Source organism: Rhinolophus sinicus, chromosome 14 (assembly GCF_057876585.1).
Source record: "Rhinolophus sinicus isolate RSI-liver-muscle chromosome 14, RSI-T2T, whole genome shotgun sequence".
Classification (NCBI taxonomy): Eukaryota; Metazoa; Chordata; class Mammalia; order Chiroptera; family Rhinolophidae; genus Rhinolophus; species Rhinolophus sinicus.
In genome coordinates, this window is record NC_142514.1 from 30735714 (window position 1) to 30755789 (window position 20076).

The 20076-nt window shown below is 49.3% G+C and overlaps 2 protein-coding genes and 1 long non-coding RNA gene across 13 annotated transcripts in view; 2 read left to right on the plus strand and 1 right to left on the minus strand.

The window, feature by feature from the left end:
- KDM4A (lysine demethylase 4A) overlaps positions 1–17059 on the plus strand; it is a 40323-nt gene extending 23264 nt beyond the window's left edge. For 4 of the 5 annotated variants that reach the window (XM_019751089.3, XM_019751092.3, XM_019751090.3 and 1 more), the window contains exons 12-22: positions 1138–1258; positions 5652–5833; positions 7346–7550; positions 8001–8077; positions 8788–8843; positions 10522–10630; positions 10946–11131; positions 13243–13413; positions 15155–15274; positions 15560–15652; positions 15767–17059. In XM_019751089.3, the coding sequence (XP_019606648.3) occupies positions 1138–1258; positions 5652–5833; positions 7346–7550; positions 8001–8077; positions 8788–8843; positions 10522–10630; positions 10946–11131; positions 13243–13413; positions 15155–15274; positions 15560–15652; positions 15767–15907 (1461 nt within the window). In that variant the 3' untranslated portion in view covers positions 15908–17059. The remainder of the gene's footprint in view (positions 1–1137; positions 1259–5651; positions 5834–7345; positions 7551–8000; positions 8078–8787; positions 8844–10521; positions 10631–10945; positions 11132–13242; positions 13414–15154; positions 15275–15559; positions 15653–15766) is intronic. The other variant, XM_074334583.2, reaches the window with a different exon arrangement.
- Positions 14453–18968, minus strand: LOC141572087 (uncharacterized). The gene is made up of 2 exons (XR_012497199.2): positions 18610–18968; positions 14453–15998 (listed from the first exon to the last, which is right to left on the minus strand). It is a non-coding gene; the product is annotated as an uncharacterized LOC141572087 (long non-coding RNA).
- A 97-nt stretch (positions 18969–19065) lies between these two features.
- The window catches only part of ST3GAL3 (ST3 beta-galactoside alpha-2,3-sialyltransferase 3), a 177995-nt gene continuing 176984 nt past the window's right edge, over positions 19066–20076 (plus strand). For 2 of the 7 annotated variants that reach the window (XM_088791085.1, XM_074334585.2), the window contains exon 1: positions 19088–19335. The gene's annotated coding sequence lies outside the window, so the exon portion shown is untranslated. Of the gene's footprint in view, positions 19336–20076 lie in introns of all 7 variants that reach the window. The other 5 variants (XM_019751097.3, XM_019751096.3, XM_074334584.2 and 2 more) reach the window with 5 other exon arrangements.

Below are 20076 nucleotides of genomic sequence, written 5' to 3' on the forward strand. Positions count from 1 at the left end.
CCTACTTGACCATTTAGCCACGCCCTCTTCCTGTCCTAGGCAGGCCTGTGCAGCCAGTGGAGTCTCAGTAAATATTGGTTGAATGAATGGGTGAATGGATACTGAAACTTGTTGGTTAAATCTGTGTTTGGCAGAGCAGGTTCTGTTCTATTTGGACGTGGCCTGCTTAGTGTTTGGTTACATTCCAAGTGTGGTCCTTAAGTTCTGGGGTCCTGTGAAGTTGCACGTGGAGTCTGTAGGCCCAGTGTTAACTTCTCCGAAGTGACGCTGCAGTGCTGTCACTTCCCTACAGCATTCGAAGGCATTGGTTTTGTCACATGTGCAAAGCGACCCTCCTCCAGGCCTCATTTCCTTGCTGAATGGGTTTTGCTTAACCCCGTGTCTCTTAATATCAGTATAACCAAGTTTAAATGGGTTGATTAGAAAGAAACTCTTATGTAGTGTTGCTGATTCAATCCTACAGATCTTCATCCTCATTGCATTTGCTCTGACAGCATGTAAATGCAGCGTTAAATCAACCTTTCTCTTTGCAGCTAGACCAGAGTTTTAGACGTACTGTCTGTCCTGGCTCCTGTTCTCCCCTGGAGAACAGGAATGAATGGTATCAGCTAGAGCTGAGGGCTCAACAGTGCATAAGGAGAAATTGGCCTATTTACCTTCAGTGGGTCAGCTGCTGCTCACCCCTTTGAATGTCATCTAGTCTTTGTAACCCAGCTGCCTGGCACTTTGTAACAGGTGCTGCTGGCCTTCTGGTTCAAGGAGAGGGTCACCTGTGTTTCTCTGAGGCTCTCAGATGCAGTCTCGTGACAGTGCGCTTAGTGGTGGGGGCGTGACTCCTTTAGAGCTGTAGCTTTATTTTGGGTACATTTGTTTCAGGCTGCTTCTGAGCAGGCGGGAACCCACACTTACTAGGCACACATTTTGCCCTAAAGTGTTTACATAGTCCTAGGTTAGACTAATTTGCATGGCGCTATTGTTTTGGCTTTTTCTCAGACAGGTGTTTTTCGTTTCTCGTTTTCTGTTTCTTTGTGTTTCTCTGTGCCTGCTGTTTCCCTTGGTTTTCATTGGAAGACTAACTTTTGCTGTGTCCCCAAGTGGAAGCGAGACCAATGAGATTCCTTCTTCCGGTTTGTCCAGGTTGCGGATGAATACATGTTTTCCCTGGAGGAGAATAAGAAGTCCAAGGGCCGGCGTCAGCCCTTGAGCAAGCTCCCCCGCCACCACCCGCTCGTGTTGCAGGATTGCATCAGCGATGACGGTAAGTGTTGACTTCTCTCTTCACCAGGAGGAAAGCAGCTCACCACCTTAGCACTTGCTCTGACAGGTCAGCGGGAGGCCACGCTGAGGGCCAAGGGTGGGCCTGTGGCCTAGCATTTCCTCCAGGTACTCAATAAAGAAGGCAGGATTTCATTTGATTTATTACCAGATTTCATGATATGTTTGAGTATCGTGGAATGTATCTAATAGGGGATCATTACATGCAGGTTCTTCCCTTTCTTCTCCTCCAAGCTACAAGGCTGATTTTTTGGGATAGCAAACTGTCACTGATGCCAAGCTCTGTGCCGAATGTGTTGTTACAAAGATAACTAAGATAGGTCCACGCCCTCAAGAAGCTCGCAGGGTAGTGACTGGTAAACAGATCTAAAGAAAGGAGATGGTAATCCAGGCTGAGTAACCATGGAGAAGAGAAACAGGGAGATATATATTCACTGGCAACAGCTCAGTGTGACTGGAGTTAGGAGGCCAGGCCAGGGAGTGATGGGTGTGGAAGGAGGAACAAGATGGTTGTGAGACTAATGAGTGAGAACTTTTTTTCATCGGTGTTCAGGGGCCTTTGACTTGTTTTAAGCAGAAGAGTGACATGGTCAAATTTACATTAGAAAGATTGCTCATAGTGATTGCGTCTTGAGAATGGCTTTGAGAGGAGCAAATGGGGTTTTGTCTTGGTCTCTGAGATAGGACAATCTGAACTAAGATGGTGGAGGTGGGGGAAGGGGACGGAGTGAAGATAAAGTCAGCAGGACTCGGCAATTGGATGTGGGGCTGTGAGGGTGGTAGGGAATGGAGAGGCATGAGTCGAGTGCCTCCCTGGTTTCTAGCTGTGGTTGAGTTTTAGAAACCTACATTTCAGTGTCTATGGAGGATGTAGACTTGGGATTGTACAGAGGTGGTCTTTGGTACCTTTATTAAGAGTAAATGAGGCCACTTGGGGAGAGGCACAGAGGGGGTGAACAGAGGCTGGAGTTAGGAGGACAGAGGAAGAAAAGGAGCCTGGAAGGAGACGGAACCTGGAAGTGTGTCGCTGGAGCTCAGGGAGTGATTGCCATCGGCACAGCTTGGTCTCCTGTGCTGCCTGGAGCCCAGAGAGCCAGTCGTCCCTTGTTACTCTAACTGATGCCGGGCCCTTTCCTGCTCTGTTCTGTCCTTTCTGGTCATTGGCGGGGTGGGAAGGTCCAGAGTGTCATCAGCCTTTCTTCTGCTGCACAAGCCCCACATGTCTTTTCTGATCTGATGTCAATACTCATCTATACTGTTTTCCTTGGTAGAAAGATCATGATAGGCTGGGTGGGGAAAGTCTCTTGAGAGCCTATAGTCAGAAGTAGGTCAGACCTTGAGCCAGTCTTAGGAGGTCCTCTGGTCTTCCTCCAGCCTAGGTTCATGATATTCTCCCCCCACCCGCAATGCTCTAAAGCAGGGGTGTCCAAACATTTTTCAACGTTTTTTACCAAGGGCCATATGCGGTAAAATACACAGACAGCCGGGCCACTCACTCGAGGTGAAGTACGTATTGCCTCACCTGGTTTATTTAAGTAAACTAAATATATTTTTGGAATTTGCTGCGGGCCAATAAGAAATGGATTACGGGCCGCAGTTGGCCTGCGGGCCAAAGTTTGGACACCCCTGCTCTAAAGCAATGAAGGTTGTAGAAAATTGGAAAAGCAGGAAAAGTTATAAAGAGGACAACAAAATTACCCTGCAAAGGTGACCTCTGTGAACATTTTAATGTGTTAACCTTCCTGACTTTTCTGCTCAGATATTAAATTATATCTAGGTATGTGTTTTTATAATACCATGTTTCTCTGAAAAGAAGATCTAGCCGGACAATCAGCTTTAATGCGTCTTTTGGAGCAAAAATTAATATAAGACCCGGTCTTACATTATATTATGCTATACATTATATTATATAAGGTCCGGTCTTATAGTAAAGTAAGACCGGGTCTTACATTAATTTTTGCTCCAAAAGACGCATTAGAGCTGATTGTCCGGCTAGGTCTTCTTTTCGGAGAAACAGGGTAATATAGTTGAGATCATAATATAAAGTCACCCAACTTTTTATGAGAAAAAGTTTCAAATGTGGAAAAGTTGAAAGAACAAAAACAGTGTGTGCCCCTTGCATTCAAGAGCTGTTACCATTTTGCCTTAATTGCTTTCCGTCTCTCCATCTGCACTGTTTATATACATACTACATACATATTCGTTGTATCTGTTGAAAGTAAGTTGTAGTCAACTCACTTCACTTGGAGTACACCAATAGGCGTCTCCTAAGAAGAATTATCTCCTGCAGAAACACTGCTGTTATTACACCTAGGAAAATAAGCAATGATATCCTCCAATCTTCAGTCCATATTCATTTTTCCCTGCTTAAAAATGTGTTTTATAGCTTTTTCCTCTAAACGAGTACAAATCAAATAAGGGCCTCACACATTTGGAAGTTTTGTTTCTTTAGTCTCTTTTAGTGTGTAGTATGTTCCTCTCCCTATTAAATTCTTTTTTTCAATTGAGGCATAACATCTTAACTGCACAGCTCAATGAAGTTTTATATGTGTAAACTGTAGACTCTTGAGTCCTGCAATTTTTACATAACATAGTGAACATTTCTAATCATTCAGTATTCACATGTGGAATGCTTTGGCCATTTATGGTTTTCTAAAACGGAACAGATGTCAGTGTGTGAATTTTTCTGTTGTGATTGTGAGGCTGTCTGTTTCTGTTTCTAATGTCATGTTTTGGTCACTCTTGTTCTGGCCAGGGTGCAGGCAATACCTGTGCTTTGGTTTTGGCCCCGGTTCCTGGCTGAGCCTGATGGGGCTTGTAGGGGTTGGTTTTCATTGTCTGCATGGGCCTCGTTACTCTAGGGTACCCTCCACTGAGGTCACACACGGAAGCTGCCAGATGCCTCTGGATTAAACATGACTATAAAGGCAGACGAGGTAACTGTCTGCACTGAGCCCTGAGTTGGAACTGCCAGAGTGAACACATAGATGGGCACCTAGAGCAGGTGTATACTGGAATGTTCCTTGGGCCGCTCTGCGTGGGTCTCCAGGGTCTCTTGGAAAGGAAGAACCGAAATCATTGGAGGGATTGAAGCTGGGGATTGCTGATGCCCACACATGGTGAGGTGTACTGATCCCATGAGGTGTCTCCTGTGGTGAGGCTGGCACAGAGCCGGCCTTCTGTCAGGTGCTCTATACTTGCCTCATTTGGGGGAGCATCTGTAGAAACACTCTGGACATCAGTTTATTTTGGTATTTGCTGCCTCTTCTACCAAAGATTGCCCCCCTTCATCATAACGTTAGAGTTATGGGGTTTCCCTTACCTCCTTGACCTTGTTTCTACTGGGAGCTAGTGGGCTGTGCTCTTCTTTCACTGATTTGGGGGAACTGGAAAGTGTGTGCCTTTATGCTTCCATCTTGTTTTGTGAACACAATTTTTTGTTTTCCATTCAGCAGTGTGTCCCTTTCTTTTGGGAAGATAACACCCAGAGGGGATTTCCTTTTCCAGTCAGTGCTAAGGCCTGGAAAGTATATGCTCTGCTGTCTAGAGCAGTGAAGAGATGCAAATTGGTCATCTAGACCAGAGGTCTGTGGAGAACCAGATAGTAAATATTTCAGGCTTTACAGGCCTTATGTCTCTGTCACGTTTTTCTCCACCCCCCACCCCCAACCCTTTAAAAATGCAAGAACAATTCTTAGCCCCCTAAACAGGCTGGATTTCGTCCATGTATGAGCCCCTGGGCTAGACTCAAGGTGTTACATCCTGTGGTTGGGAAGAGTCTTCATCTTGGACACACTCTGCCTTCCTCTGAGGCGGAGCCAAGAAGATTGGTGAGCCCTGTCCAGAAAAGGCAGATACCCCACTGACCTTTCCAGAGGCAGCTGGAAATTCTGACTAAGGGCAATGATGTAAAACTTTTTTAAGCCTTGCCATTTCCCTGTTTTGTTTTGTTTTTCCCTATCCTTGGTTCTCTTCGGTGCAACTCGAGAGAAAATTCTTAAGAGGTAAGGACTCAACATGCTGACGTATTGGAGGCAGCAAGTAAGACGGTGTTTCACTCTGTTGCCCTTGGGCAGAGGGGTTGAATGCTGGCAGCTATTAGGAGCGAGGAGAGTGGCTGAATTCCTGGGATAAGGAGAGTAGAGACCATGAGTCCTCTGGCCAGAGAAGAGGCTGCAGGCAGGACTCCCCACCACATCACCCAAGTATTGCCAGTTTATTGAAAATCTCTCTGCCCTTTGCTTTTATCGCCCATAGGATTTTGGGGTTTAGTCCAGACCTGGGACCCAGGAGTACTGGCTGAGCTCAGCTGCTCTCCACACAGAGCCACAGGTGTGCAGGGCTGGTGCTGACTCACACTCTGCTTCTTCCTCTAGAGACATCTGAACAGTTGACCCCTGAGGAGGAGGCTGAGGAGACAGAAGCCTGGGCCAAGCCCCTGAGCCAACTGTGGCAGAACCGACCCCCAAACTTTGAGGCTGAAAAGGAATTCAATGAGACCATGGCCCAGCAGGCCCCTCACTGCTCTGTCTGTATGATCTTTCAGACTTATCATCAGGTGAGCCTACTCCATCCTCTGTGTGCCCAGGAGCAGCAGTCAGAGGGGAGCTAAGGTTAATTGTGGGTAAAGAGCTTATCGCTGGTTGTCCTGAGAAAGGCATGTTTTCCTGATGTTCTTCGCCTCATCTGTGTGCTGGTCAGGCTTCTCCAGGCAGATAACCCAGCAGTGCGGGTTTTCGACTGAGAATGCTTTGGAGAAGAGCAGAGTGTGCGGCTTAGGCTCAGGGTCGATGCCCTGTGCCCCTTGGCACTCACACTGTTCACAGAGGAATCTGCTCTTCTGTTATCAATCTAGTCAGGGATTATTCCTTCCAGGTGGTTTGTAGTCCTGGCCAGTCATTTTGGAGGACTGCGTGTTTCTTTACTATAGTTTGAATTTCAGATGAAAAGCCACGTCGTTCAGTGTTTTCTTCTTTCCTTTCCTGTTGCCACAGTGGGTATTGGCAGTAGTCAAAAGGAACTTGGGAGGGATAGGAGCAGAGGGTTTATAGGAGGGAGAGGGTGGGGGGGCGCTGTGGCTGGGCTCAATTTTGCCCCTCCTGTTCCCGGGACGTTTGATGGCTCCACCATCCTGGGTCTCACTGGCTGTAGCTCTAGGAGGCCAGGAAGGCGTCCACAGCAGCATGTGCCAGGTGACCAGCTCAGTCTCAGCTGTGACCTTCATAGGGTGGCATGTACATAACCAGTCCCCACAGTGGAGGTTAAAAAGGGGCATGGCTGCCACTGAGCCTGGCAGCGTGCCAGGTTCATGCTTATTAAAGAATGGACCCTCAGACCAACACACTTTGAATTGAACTCACTACTTCTTTCCATTGACAAAAAGCAAAACCGAAGAACTCTGTATGCCCTGGCCTGTGAGGGAAGTGAAAGACATGGCTGTACTGTCAGCAGTGAAAGGTGCTCAGGGTTCCACGAATGGCACAGACTTAGGGTTGACATGTTTCTGGATGCTGTGCTTGGAATGGGGGTGATGGTGTCATCCAGCCACAGAGCCAGCAAATATTTGTAGTCAGGATGTTTGCCAAGGGACGTACGTGGACATAAGGTCTTCCTGAAGGGGCCCTGAGCTGGGACTCACAGGTGGGGCTGTAGCTCAGGTGACCTGCTAGCATGACCCACAAGAGGAAATCAGTGCTGGGCCATAGGAGCACCTGCTCTGGGTGGGGGCCACTGCGGTGCTACGCATAGGGAGCCCACATAGCAGCCTTGAGAACCTTTCAGTGCATTTTATTACCACTTGGTTTGGGAAGACTGAAATCCCAGTTGCCTCTTACCTCGCTCCCTTTTCTCAGTCATCCCCGAGGGCCTTTGCTTGATGCTGCTATGAGAAATTGAATTTGAGTCATTAGAGGTAACTTCAATTAGCAGCTCGGGGATAATGGCTGTGCACCTGGGAGCCAGAGCCATCGTCACGTCAGTAAGACAGCCAGCTTCCTGCTGACGGAGCAGGTGGAAAGCCGAGGGCATAGGCGCATGTTCACTGAGGTGTGCCCTTGCTCTCTTTCCTTAGGTTGAGTTCGGAGGACTTGGTCAGAACTGTGGAAATGCTCCAGATTTAGCGCCGCAGAAGCAGAGGACTAAGCCATTGATTCCAGAAATGTGCTTCACCTCAACTGGCTGCAGCACGGACATCAACCTTTCCACCCCTTACCTGGAGGAGGATGGCACCAGCATTCTAGTTTCCTGCAAGAAGTGCAGTGTCCGGGTCCATGCCAGTGAGTGCCTCTCGCCTTTTCTCTGCATCCTGTCCCACGGGGCATGGGCCTTCTCATTGGAAGTCCTTCTGCCCATTGGCCTCCCCCCAGCCTCCCCGTGGCTGCCCCAGTCCCCCAATGCAAAGACCGCCTCTGTGTTCTCAGGAAGTTTGTAGTGATTGAGTCTGAGTTTCGTGTGACTCTGGGTCTCTGCTTTCAGTCAACTCTGCTGTCCTCTTGGTTGCAGATAGCAGGAGGGCCTTAGTTCCCACTGTTCACTAGGTGTTTGTACCCTGTGAATCTGCAGTTTCTGATTTTTTTTTTGAGGCTGTGGGGCCCTGACTCTAGAATTCAGGAGTTTCTGTAAGAATTGGTTGTAGCTTTGGGACATCGTGTGTGGTAAAGAGTAGCAAATCTTCATTCTGACTCTGGCCTCTGGGTTTAATTTGCTTATCTTGGTGTGCCTGTTAGGTTGCTATGGGGTCCCCCCTGCGAAGGCTTCTGAAGACTGGATGTGTTCTCGGTGTTCCGCCAATGCCCTGGAGGAGGTGAGTGCGTCCACACTGTTGCTCTCTTCCCTGTGAGACTTGAGTTCGCTCAGGGCCAGACTGTTTCCTATGGACTTTCTATCCCCAGCAGTCTGCATAGGGCCTGGTACACAGTGACATCAGAAAGTGAGTATTGTCAGGCTAAATGGCATGACAGTGAGAGTGGTTGCTGCCCACCTGGGCATGAATGGAGTTTAGAAGCTGTGTTTGCTCCATTGTGTCAGGACCAAGTGGAGGTCCTCCTGTAGACAATCCTACAAGGACATGACCCCCTTTAAAGAACTAGCCATGGGGGTTGGAGCACCAGAATGGGGCTCAGATGGCTCATTTTGTAGCTTTCTCTTCATCACCCTCCCGCTGCTCCTCCCCCCCAAACCTGGCAGTACCCTACAGGGCAGACAGTCAGAGCCCTGCAATGCCTCCAGTTTCAGCAGAGTGTCCTTCGTGACTTTGCTCACAATTGTTATTATTAACAGTAACAGTGAAGACGATTACGTTAAGTCAAGCGAAACTGGGTGCCCGTTAGCCCTGAGTGGCCTCCCCGTCTTCCTCCAGGGGAGTCCTGCTCATGGGGGCTGCATAGGTGACACCCACATGCCATGTGGGTGCTTTCTTATGGGGAGGCTACAGTTGCCCAAAGGAAGTCAAGGGGAGAGTAGATTGGGTGCAGACTTGGTGGTAACCACTTTCCTCCCCTCTTTTCTTGGCAGGACTGCTGTTTATGTTCATTACGAGGAGGAGCCCTGCAGAGAGCAAATGACGACAGGTGAGCAGTGTCTCAGAATGCGTACTTCTGAAGCAGCATGCACAGGTACTCAGGGCAGTGCTGTTATCACAATGACTGAAGAGGATTTGGGAAGCACATTGTTTGGAGCTGGAAAAGCATCTCCAAGGCTGGTTTTTAAGTGAGATGCCAGGGGGAGCCCAGAAGTCCCAGACCTTTTCCCTTTGAGGCAGAGATAAGTAACGTCCTCCTTTTGGAGGAGCCACGATGGACTCATATGAGGGTGTGAGGATCCTGTGGAGGTGATGCAGGGGCTTTGTGGGCTGGAAGTGAGGACAGCTACCTTGTTACAGTAGGGACCGGTACAGAGGTGCCCATGGCCATGAGCTACTACGCACTTTTCCACAGGAAGTTGTCCTTGGCTCAGACATGCTGTTTGGAATGAGGATGAGTGTCCTCAAGGAAGAGAGTGGGTCATTGACGAGAGCTCAGCCAAGCCCACCCACTATTGAATCAAATCTACAGAAGTTTCTGGGCATCTTAGCTCAGAGGGGGGCTTCTTAGCTGCAGACAGCTCATTTTCACTGAGCTGAGTCTTTGTGCCTGGTCTTGGCTTACTTGTTCTGAGGTAGAAACGTAAGGTGACCAAGGTTTTTGCCCTGGAAGAGCTGTCTGTCTAGAGTACGGTACACATACCCCAGGTCAGTGGTCAGTATCCTGCTTCCAGCTAAAATCCTGTGGGAAGTTGGAGCAACATTCCATCCTGCCCCTGCCTCCCAGAGATCCATCCCTTCGTGCTGTTTCAGATAGATGGCTGTTCTGTTTGTTGCTCTCACTCCTTTAAAGACGCTTGCTGACTTGACTTGAGGTCATCGTGTTCCTCACAATTGCAACATAGCGCTGTTAAAGTTCTTCCTTATTTGGAGTGGAAATGGCTCTGCTTGAGCATCCCACCTTTACTTTATAATCCTTGTTCTGCCCTGCAGGGCCCCACGCGAAACAAATCTGTTCCTATAACAGTCCTGTGAATACTGCAGATAGCTTCCGTGTGGCCCTAACATTGTACATTGTAGGTTTTCACCTGGCCTGTTTTTAAGTGCTTTCACCATCTCAGGTGTTCTCATCTTAGGGCATGACAATTTCCCAAAATGTCCAGAACTTCTATTAATGCTTTAAGGATGTCCATTGAAAAGACCTGTCAGAGTAAGTGAGTGCTTGGGCCAGACCTTAAAGAGTGAGTCTGCTCTGGGTGAAGGGTGCAGAAGGTAGAGGTCATTTCAGCCCAGGGGAAAGGTTTGAGCAAAGGCCTGCAGGGGAGAGCTGTGATTACTGACAGATTGGGGCCCAGTTGGAGATATTTTGAGGAAGCACCCAGGTCCTGTGGTAAAAGAGGTCTGTATACAGAGCTCTCTAATTTATTGTGACTCCCCGAAATCTGCCACACTCAATTAACTCTGCTTATTTTGCGACAGACTGTGAGTTAGTGTTGTAAGAAGAGCATCCCTGTGCTAACCCAGCGCAGTGTGGTAGGGATCTGTTTCCACACACTCAGTGTGGAGACATGGTGGTTCTTACCTCATTGGGTCCGAGGAACTTGTTGGTGGGAGTCAGTGGTCATGTTGGGTAAGGGAGGAAACACCACCAGCACACCCACATGAGGTGAGAAGGCCATAGGGCCTCAGAGCCAGAGGTGACTGAGGTAGCCTTTGCTTTTTGGCAGGTGGGTCCACGTCTCCTGTGCTGTTGCCATTCTGGAAGCCAGGTTTGTCAACATTGCAGAACGAAGTCCAGTGGATGTGAGCAAAATCCCGCTGCCCCGCTTCAAGCTGGTAAGGAAGATGAGATGGGCCTGCAGACTCTATTTACACCGCTACCCTGTTTATAAGTCTGGGTGGAGAACATAGTATGGACTTCTAAGGGCTGTCTCCTTTGACCCTGTAGTCAGCCCTTACCCCTTGGTTTTGGTCAGTGTTTGTGATTCTCACCTATAATCAGACACAAGATTCAAAGAGGGTGTGTGTGCCCTCGTGTTTGGGAAGGAAGTTGCCTCCTGCTGATTTTGTTCTACAGTTGGGCCGGGGAACGATAGGGGAAATTGTACTGTTAGTTCCTGGAATCATTGGCTTGCTTCCCCTGTGTTGTAGAAATGTGTCTTCTGTAAGAAGCGGAGGAAAAGAACTGCTGGCTGCTGTGTGCAATGTTCTCATGGCCGTTGCCCAACTGCCTTCCACGTGAGCTGTGCCCAGGCTGCAGGAGTGATGATGCAGCCAGATGACTGGCCTTTCGTCGTCTTCATTACCTGCTTTCGGCACAAGATTCCTAATTTGGAGGTGAGGGAGGGTGCCATTCTAGAATCTTCTTGACAGTCTCCAGGATCATTTTCTCTGCAGGCTGTCCATTTATTGTGTCAGCCAAGATTTCCTCAAGCATTATGCTTTATGGAGAGTGCTCATGAGTAAGCGATGGCCCCGGTCCATCACTACTCCCTGGCTGGTGCTTCCCAATCCGGTGGCACCAAACTGCATGTGGTTGATTCCTTTTGATTATCTGTTTACTTGTTTGCCTCTCCTCTAAGACATACTCCTTGAGGGTCCATTTCATTAATCTGAGTGTCCCTGTTACTTAACGCGGTGTCAGGGACATAGCAGCAGCTGTGTAAATGTTGTGAACTGATGGGGAGAGCAACAACAGTGAACCATTAACCACCACGTAGTAGAGATTTTGTACTTCTCTAAATGTTGAAGCTCAGAGAAAGATACGTGTACTTTTAACTAGAGGAGTTATGGAAGGGATTGGGTAGAAGGGAGCATTTGAAGCAGGTCTGAAACAGTGAGTAGGAATGGTGTGGGGGGGTGGGCATTCAGGGCTTTAGGAACAGCACAGATAAGTCTCAGAAGAAGGAACATGTAGGACTGGTTCTGGGGCCATGGCAGGGATGGTGCTTGAAGGGCAAGTAGCTCCAACTGGTGAAGGCCCTGGACTGTTATGCTTCCATCAGATAAGGAGAACTGTTCCAACATTATGATTTTGAGCCATGTTTTTGTTTGTTTGTTTTTTTAATCAGTCTCTGTGTTGGATTCAAGGATTGGAGGAATAAGAATTTGAGTAGGGAGACCAGTTAGCCTAGGAGAGATGTGAGGACTGAAATGGGAACACATAGGCAGAGCTTTGAGGTCACATCAAACCCTTTTTGCTCTACTACTTGAGGTCATGGACGAGTTCTTGTTGGCTGACTGGATTCACCGCTTTCATAGAGGTGTTTCACTGAGTACAAGAGATCGGTTAGGGGCTTAAGAAGATGGACAAATAATCAATTTAAGAATGAGACTGGGGGAGTAAAAGCTTAAGGTAGCATTGAGTTCCGGCTTTGGTAGGGAAATAGGAATTCTGTTATGGAACAGGACAGTGATTCTGTGATTATCAGTTGCACTCCACATCCTTAAATTGGTGGCCATAGAACGCGGATGCTGTGAGGAAATGGGGGGTACTGTTGAGTATCTCTTTCATTAATTCATTCTTCACATATTTATTGGGCATCTAGTACATGTCAGGAAACAAGGAAAGTTACAGGATATCAGATAGGGGCCAAGTGTGTTGGATAAAGATAAAGCACAATAAGGGGAAAGAAAGAGGAGGCAGTGAGGAACAATGTTGACATTTGGATGTGAGGGAGCCAGTGTGTAAGGTAACTGGGAAATAGCATTTCCAGTAGAGGGAACAGCAGTGCAGAAACCCTGAGGTGGGAACACGCTTGGCACGCATGCTCAGAATAGCAGGGAGGCCAGCATGGCTGGAGTGCAGTGCTTGAGCAGCTTGAGGAGAAGTGGTTGGACACAAGGCCACGGATGCTCTGTGATCCCATTTCCTCTGTATCAAAGGGAAGTTCAGAATGAGAAGAATGGTGATGTGAGGGTCCCAGAAATGGCAGGACCCTTGTAATGGGGAGCCATTTGTTGTGTGCAGCTGAGGACATCCAGGGAACCTTGGTCTTTGTGCCTTAGCCCTGAGGGTAGAGCTAATGCTAAAATCTGGGTGAAGCATTGTCTGGGGGCCCTGGGCTTCAGATCACCTATCGAGTGTCTACTTTGATGTGAGCCTAAGTTGTGTTAGTAGGTACTATTTGGTTAATTCCCAGCAACAACGGGAAAGTCACGAGTCTGTTCTGGGAGTTCAGGTAAGACAGTATGGTGTGAGGACAGTTGTGGACTGCGAGTTAGGGAGAAGCTACATTTATGCAGGAAAATACGATAACTAATTTCTTCCAATGTCCTGGCTGGGGTGTGGATATCTGGAAAGACCTGTTTTAACTCCCATCTCTTACTCCTTTTTACTCCTCCCTATGTTTAGTGTTTCCTGGTAAAAAGGAACCAATTGGTCCTGGGTCTCATTGGCCAGACCTAGCGAGTTAATGTGGGAGTAACCCACGCTTCTGTTTTTCCAGCGTGCCAAGGGGGCCTTGCAGAGCATCACTGCGGGCCAGAAGGTCATCAGCAAGCACAAAAATGGACGCTTCTACCAGTGTGAGGTGGTCAGGCTCACCACCGAGACCTTCTATGAAGTCAACTTTGACGATGGCTCCTTCAGCGATAATCTCTATCCTGAGGACATAGTGGTAATGTCTGCAAGGAGCTTTTTGGGCAGTTTGGGACTGGGGGTGTTTCTAGGTCTGAAGGGTAGATTAGACTGGCTCGGGGGCCTGTCTGCCTTTTTTCAGCCAGGCCACAAGTCCCATCATTCTCCAGACAGAAAGAAGCCTTTGTACTGTTCTTTCCATGCAAAGGAATTGCATGCTGCTAGGGTACCTTGCTTCCTCCAGAAGCTCGTAGAAGTCAGTTTTTTTGCAGTTCTTTGAAACATCCTTATATTTTGGTCTAAACTACCCTTGAAAGCATTCTACTGCAGTGGCAGAGTCCAGGCTTTGGTGTCAGGCCCATGTGCCAGTACCAGCTTCATTGCTTATTAGCTGTGTGAATTTGGGAAAATTACCCAACTCTCTTTTCTACCATGCCCCCTTAGAGATATATGGAATTGGCTTTTGATTCTTTACAGTTGCAGTCTTTGGGGCTGAGTAGAAACTGCTTGGAGACACCTGGCCTGCTTATCTTAGCAACACCTGAGACACATGGCCCTGTCTGGACCCAATCCTAGGTTTCCTGGCTCAGTACTCAGGAGTTAGTTCAGGTTTCCCCTGTCCCCACCAAGGTGGTGGGATAGAGCCACTTCTTTCTTTAACAAATCAGGTATTCCCCATGTTTATGCCACATTAGCAATGCAATTGCTAAAAGCACATTCGTTAGTTATAAGGTAGACTCACACAGTAGTAAAGATGATGATAACAGTATTTGTGGCAGTAGAGTAGCTATGACTTACTAAGCTCTTCCGGTATGCCAGGCACTGTGCTAAGTGCTTTTTGTCAAGTATTTCTGTCATCTCTCATACAAACTCTGAGAAGTAGGTGGTATTATCTCTAATTTACAGAACAGTAATCTCAGAACTCTCTTCTAAAAGTTGCTGAGGACCCCAAAGAGCTTGTGTTTTTGTGGATTATGTCTGTCAATATTTATTAGAAATTAAAACAGATTGATTTGGAATAATCCATTTTTTTAAATAAAAACTTCATTTTAAAACAAAAAATATTAGGAAGAATGCCATTTTTCTGTAATTTTATAGATCTCTTTAATATCACATCTTCAATCTATTGTGAAATACTGTTTGGTTAAAGTATATGAAGAAAATTCAGTCGCACAGATACTTAATTGGACAGGGGAGGAGTATTTTAAAAATAGCCTTTCAGATAATTTTGGTTATTCTTTGCTATTATACCAAAACTCAACAAGTAGTAGTTTCTTCAAAGTTAGCTACAGTGTGGAATCTGAAAGCAGGTCATGTTAAATTCTTATACAATATCAAAAATCACATTCATTTGTGAAAAATCTTTAAATTTTGGGAAGCTTCAATCTCGTATTAGTGATATAACTTTCCTGTAATTTTCATTTTTGCTTGAAAGCGTAGATTTTTATCATTGGTGATACTGTTGGTTGTTTTCCTTGAAGTGACAGGCTTACTTCATTCATTTTCAGAAAGATATGAATAACCATAGTTTGTCACACAGTCATTTTCTCAAATAAGCCTGCGTTCCATGAAAGGAACAGCTACTTCAACTCACAACTCAAACCGTTACACACACTGTTTTTCTTCAAGACCACCGTCGTGCCTTGGCAAGTACAAGTGTCTTTTGAGTACTTCCATACAGGCAGGAATTTGTCCTGGTTCAGTCTTCCCTGAGGTAGATGGTGGTTATCACTGTGCTCAGGTGGACCTTCCTTTCCTTCTTCTCCCTACTGTTCCCTCAGAGTCAGGACTGTCTCCAGTTGGGTCCTCCTGCTGAAGGGGAAGTGGTCCAGGTGCGATGGACAGATGGCCAAGTCTATGGAGCCAAGTTCGTGGCCTCCCACCCCATCCAGATGTACCAGGTAGCCAAAGGATTTTTGCTGGGGTTTGGGGATTACTTGGTTACTTCAGTGTTTCCTCTTGGACTAGAGGCGAGTCTTTGCTCTTAGGAGAACTAAGAGGTCAGTAACAACCCTTTCAGAGTGAGGGGCTGCCCTGTGTCCAGTCTGCCAGGCCTGGCTTCAGACATAGCAGTCCTTCCGTGTTCTGAATCCTTCCTCTGACCACAGCAAATTGCCCCTGTGCATGGCAGCCCAGGGAGGGAGGCAGGGATATCTTAGCCACGGGCCTTTATGTTTCCTCGGCAGGTGGAATTTGAAGATGGCTCACAGCTTGTGGTTAAGAGAGATGATGTGTACACGCTGGAGGAAGAGCTTCCCAAGAGAGTCAAGTCTAGACTGGTGAGTGTGTTTCCTGTCTGGGAGGGAGGGTACAAGGCAAGGATATGTCCCTTTGTTTTTCTAATTTGGTGGTTAGCCACAAAGTGCTCATCTCGCTTGCCTGTTCTTCTGCAGTCAGTAGCCTCAGACATGCGCTTCAACGAGATTTTCACAGAGAAGGAGGTTAAACAGGAAAAGAAACGACAACGAGTTATCAACTCAAGATACCGGGAAGATTACATCGAGCCTGCACTATACCGGGCCATCATGGAGTAGGTGCTTCCAGGGGCCAAGAGGTTCCCAGCCATCAAGGCAAGAGCACTCTGGGGGTTCCACAGCACAGCAGACACCTGGACCTCTGACGTCTCTAAAATGAAGTTGTAAAATGAAAAGGAATGAAATAACCAATCCCATCATCTTCTCACTCCACCCTCATCGCATTCTGCTCTAGGGAAAGGACATGCCGTTCTTGGACATGTGACAGCAGCCGCTGAGCTCCCAGCTGAGGGGCTGGGCACTGGAATGCTATGGCTGCATTGTCTCCAGTCTCTAATAGGGTCGACTATGCTGGCTGGGCTGGTTGCCCTGTTCCTGGCCTAGGGCATAGCTTCCTAACGATCACCTGCACCAACTAGGAAGAGGTGCTGGTGCTTGCCCCGTCCCCTTTTGTATTTATGTGTGTGTGAGTGTGTGTGTGTGTGTGTGTGTGTGTGTGTGTGTGTGGTCTGGACCAGCTTCTGCCAGCCCCTGGCCTTTACTTTCTTCCTTGCCTATCCAGGGCAAACAAAATGTGAAATTCTGCCTTCAGCTGAGCTGAGTAAGGGCCCCTGGGGTTGGCTGGAGATGGATGTGGCATCTGTCCCTGCAACTGCCTCAAGGGAGTGCTGGCAAAGCTGTAGTATTGAAATGGTAAGGAGTTAATGCCACCTCTGTCATCTCTTGAAGTATAGGGGTAACATAGGTGTGTGCCCACATCTCGAGGCACAGAGCCCATGAGGCGCAGTATTAGAGGGTGTGGGTGGGGAATACTTTGAAGGGGGATCTTAATGATGGAAGCAGGCAGAGCCTGGTTGGTGATTCTGTGAACAGAAAATTGCAATCATGCAGGGGCTGGGAGGGTTAAGATGAACTGGGGCCACTTGTTCCCCGGGGCAGGTTTGCCCCTGGTCTGGGGGTGGGAGGGAGTGTATTTGGGAGGGAGGGGGGCGGGACTAGAGGGCAACACTGAAGGGGTTAAACAGGTTTTTGCTCCTCATGAATTTGTTTGCCTAGGCCCAGGATTGGAGGGCTTCACACCTGTACCCTGTGTATACAAGAGTCAGATTTATAATACTTCCCTGTTTTTTGTTACATATGAACGCTATAAACCAAATTATTTTGAAAACTGGTGCATCACCTTGTCCTTAGCAATAAAATATGTTGAGCAGAGGATTGGCTGTGTCGGCCCCAAGGAGCCCAAGTGGCCCAGGGTCAAGCCAGGGTTGTATCACCAGTCATAGGCTGTGGAGCAGGGCCATGTAGTGTAACAGTCAGTCTAGAAAGAACTAGGAAGCCATCCTAAAGAGATGGGTTCCTCGTCAAGTTCTGGTCCTGTGGCTATTAGGCCAAGCATGGTGGGACATGGGGAGCAGAGGCACCTCTGGCTCTTTTTGCTTCTCCCTGCCTTAGAGATGGGAAGGAGGGGGTAATAAAGGGAAGACCAGACCACCACTCAGCCTGTAAACCTGAATTTGATCTCTCACTTCTGCCCCACTTCACTGAGCTGGTCAAGTTCATGCCAGAGTCTGTGTTCCATGCAGGTTGTAGGACCAGCTTGAAAGGGAGGGAGTACATTTTAGGTGCTTGAAGAGCAAGGGACTCAACCCCCAGAGGTATCCCAGTGGGATCCTGAAGCTATGAGCTGCCTGTAATTGGTGAGAATCTTCCCTGGAAGAAGACCCAGCCCCTTTGCCTGGTGTGTAACCAAGATCCAGGTAGAAAGGGATAGAGCAGCAGCAAGCCAGGGAGGGGCCAGTGAGTTGGTGCAGGACTTGGGCACAACAAAGATGCTCCAGCTGGTCCTTGGATAGCTAAGGCACTCCGTTTCATGGCCTTGTCCAGGTGTACGAGGGGCTCAGCACCTCTCAATGCTGCTGTGCATCCTGGGGCTTGGGAGATGGCTGCTTCCTAGTATCTCATAGGGGAAAAGAGGAGCAGCAGGTTTCAAAGATACCTTTCTATGCCAGCTCCCTCCTGGGGCCAAGAAAAGGGAGGTTGGCTTTTTTGTGCAGTACCCAATGACTCTCAAGGGATACAGTTGGGAAGACTGGGCGGGGACATGTCTTAATGGATTGGAGAGCCCTGGGAGCACACATACCTTTGGAGGGAAGGAACACTTCCAGACTTGGCAGGGCCCCAGAACTCCCTACTTCCACTGACCCCACCTTCCCTGGAGGACCTGCAGAGCTGGGATGCTTGGTCTGATCCCAGCAGATTTCTTAACAACTGACAATTTTTCTAGAAACTGCACTTTTTACTTTGGTCAGCCTAATAACCCTGGGAAAACGAGGTTTAAAGAGGTAATGAGATTTTCTTACACAGAACAGGCCTTTCTCCCTTACTGTCAGTCAGGCCTAGGCCTCAAGAGCATCCACTCCAGGGAAAAGCCCACCAGTCTGTCGAGGCAGCTACCCCCTAGAGGCCTTTTTACTAGGGCAAACTGCCCTCCGTCAGTAAGGTAGGATTTTTCGATTGGCAACCAAGGATCGCAACCTGACAGTTCGTCCTTCCATCAGAGTTGTTTTAAGTTGTGCCCCAGGTGAATGAATGGCAGGGCTCAACTGCTGGAATGAGGGTGGGAGAGAGCTGGGACCTCCCGAGCTGCTGAGGCTAGACGGGATGGGACCGGGAGGAGTGGTCCTGTGTCCCAACAAAGTTTTCTGCGAGGCTCTGAAATTGGCAATTCAGACGAGCAATCTGGGACTCCTGTCCCCTCTTACCCACAGCATTAGGCAGGGTCGCCCAGCCCGGACATCCAAAGCCTTGGACCTCGGAACGAACTGGTGGCGTTCCTCGCCGTGGAGCGACCGTGGCCGTCCTGCACATTGCTCTTGGAAGGCCACCCGTCCCCTTGCACGGACGAGGAAACAGGCTCTGGAGGGGCTGGATCATCCCGGCTGACCGCGAGCCCTATGGTCATCCGAACTCGCGCCCTCTGGGGCATGAAGCCGGGGAGGAGGATTCCGCAAGGCTTTGGACATGCCCCGGGGAGCCGAGGCGAGGGCGCGGTGAACAGGCAGGCCGGGCTCAGCTAGACCAGCAAGCAGCCGGATACCACCCGCAGCCCCACACCTCCCACAGCCCAGTAGGGAAACTCCAGGCTCTTGTACTATTGGGCTCCTCTGGGCTTGTGCCCGCCTACTGCCTGCAGCGCAGCTCTGCATTGGTCAGCCCGGCTTCCGCGCGCCGATTGGCCGCGGATGCCCGATCCCCCGCGCGAAAACGCTAAGGCGGAGAGCGGGATTGGTGGTCCCGCCGTCCCGGGTCGCGGCCGAGCGCTCCGCCCGCCGCTGCGTCCCCACTATGGCGGCGCCCATGCCGCCCACCGCGTCGTGGGCGCCCGCCGGGGTCCCCCGCGGCTGCCGCCGCCGCCTGCGCCGTCGCCTGCGTCTTCCCGCCCGCGTCAGGCTAGGCGCCGCCTCCCCGCTGCCTCCCTCACCGCTGCGGTAAGGGCCGGTCCTGCGCGTGTTGGGGCGCGGCAGCCACCGCAGCTAACGGTCACCGCGCCGCCCTTCCCCTCCCCCGCCGCCCGCGCGCAGTTGCCCGGTTTAGGCCGGGTGCGGAGCTCGCTTACTCTTGCTGGGGAAGGAAGGGTTGGGGCATGGCCTGGTCCTCTCCGGATAATAAAATCCGGCTGGGTCTGGGGGCTCGCGCCGGGGGCCCGACCACTGGACGACCTCTGCTGGGTAGTGGCGGCCAGGCCTGAGCGGGGAGGACAGGTGGACCCGGGCCGAACGGCCTGAGGTCACCTGCCTGCGCGTCCCCGCAGCGCTGCGCACCTTGGCGCAGAGGAGCACACGGTCAGGCTGGCCTCCGCCATGGGGAGAAAAACGAAAAGTCCAGGGACAGCCTGAGCGGGAATCCGCAGCGGACGGGTAGCGGCTGTCATTGCTGACTGCTTCACTGGCAGTCAGATGTTTAGGAGACCGGGGTCAGTTTGGCAAAGTTACGCCCTCTTCCTTTCGTTCTGGCACTTTTCTTTATTGTTTACTCGGTGATCTTGCTTGCAAGACGAAATATCTTAATGACCAGAGCAGGTTTGGTTAGGATAGTGCCCACGCATATTTTGGATTCCTTTTTACAACAGTGCCCTTAATAAACCTCATTTCTATTTGTGTTTCCCTCACAGATGAGTTAGGAGTGAAACTGTGAACGGAATCATTGTAGTTAGTTGAGAGAGGGACCAA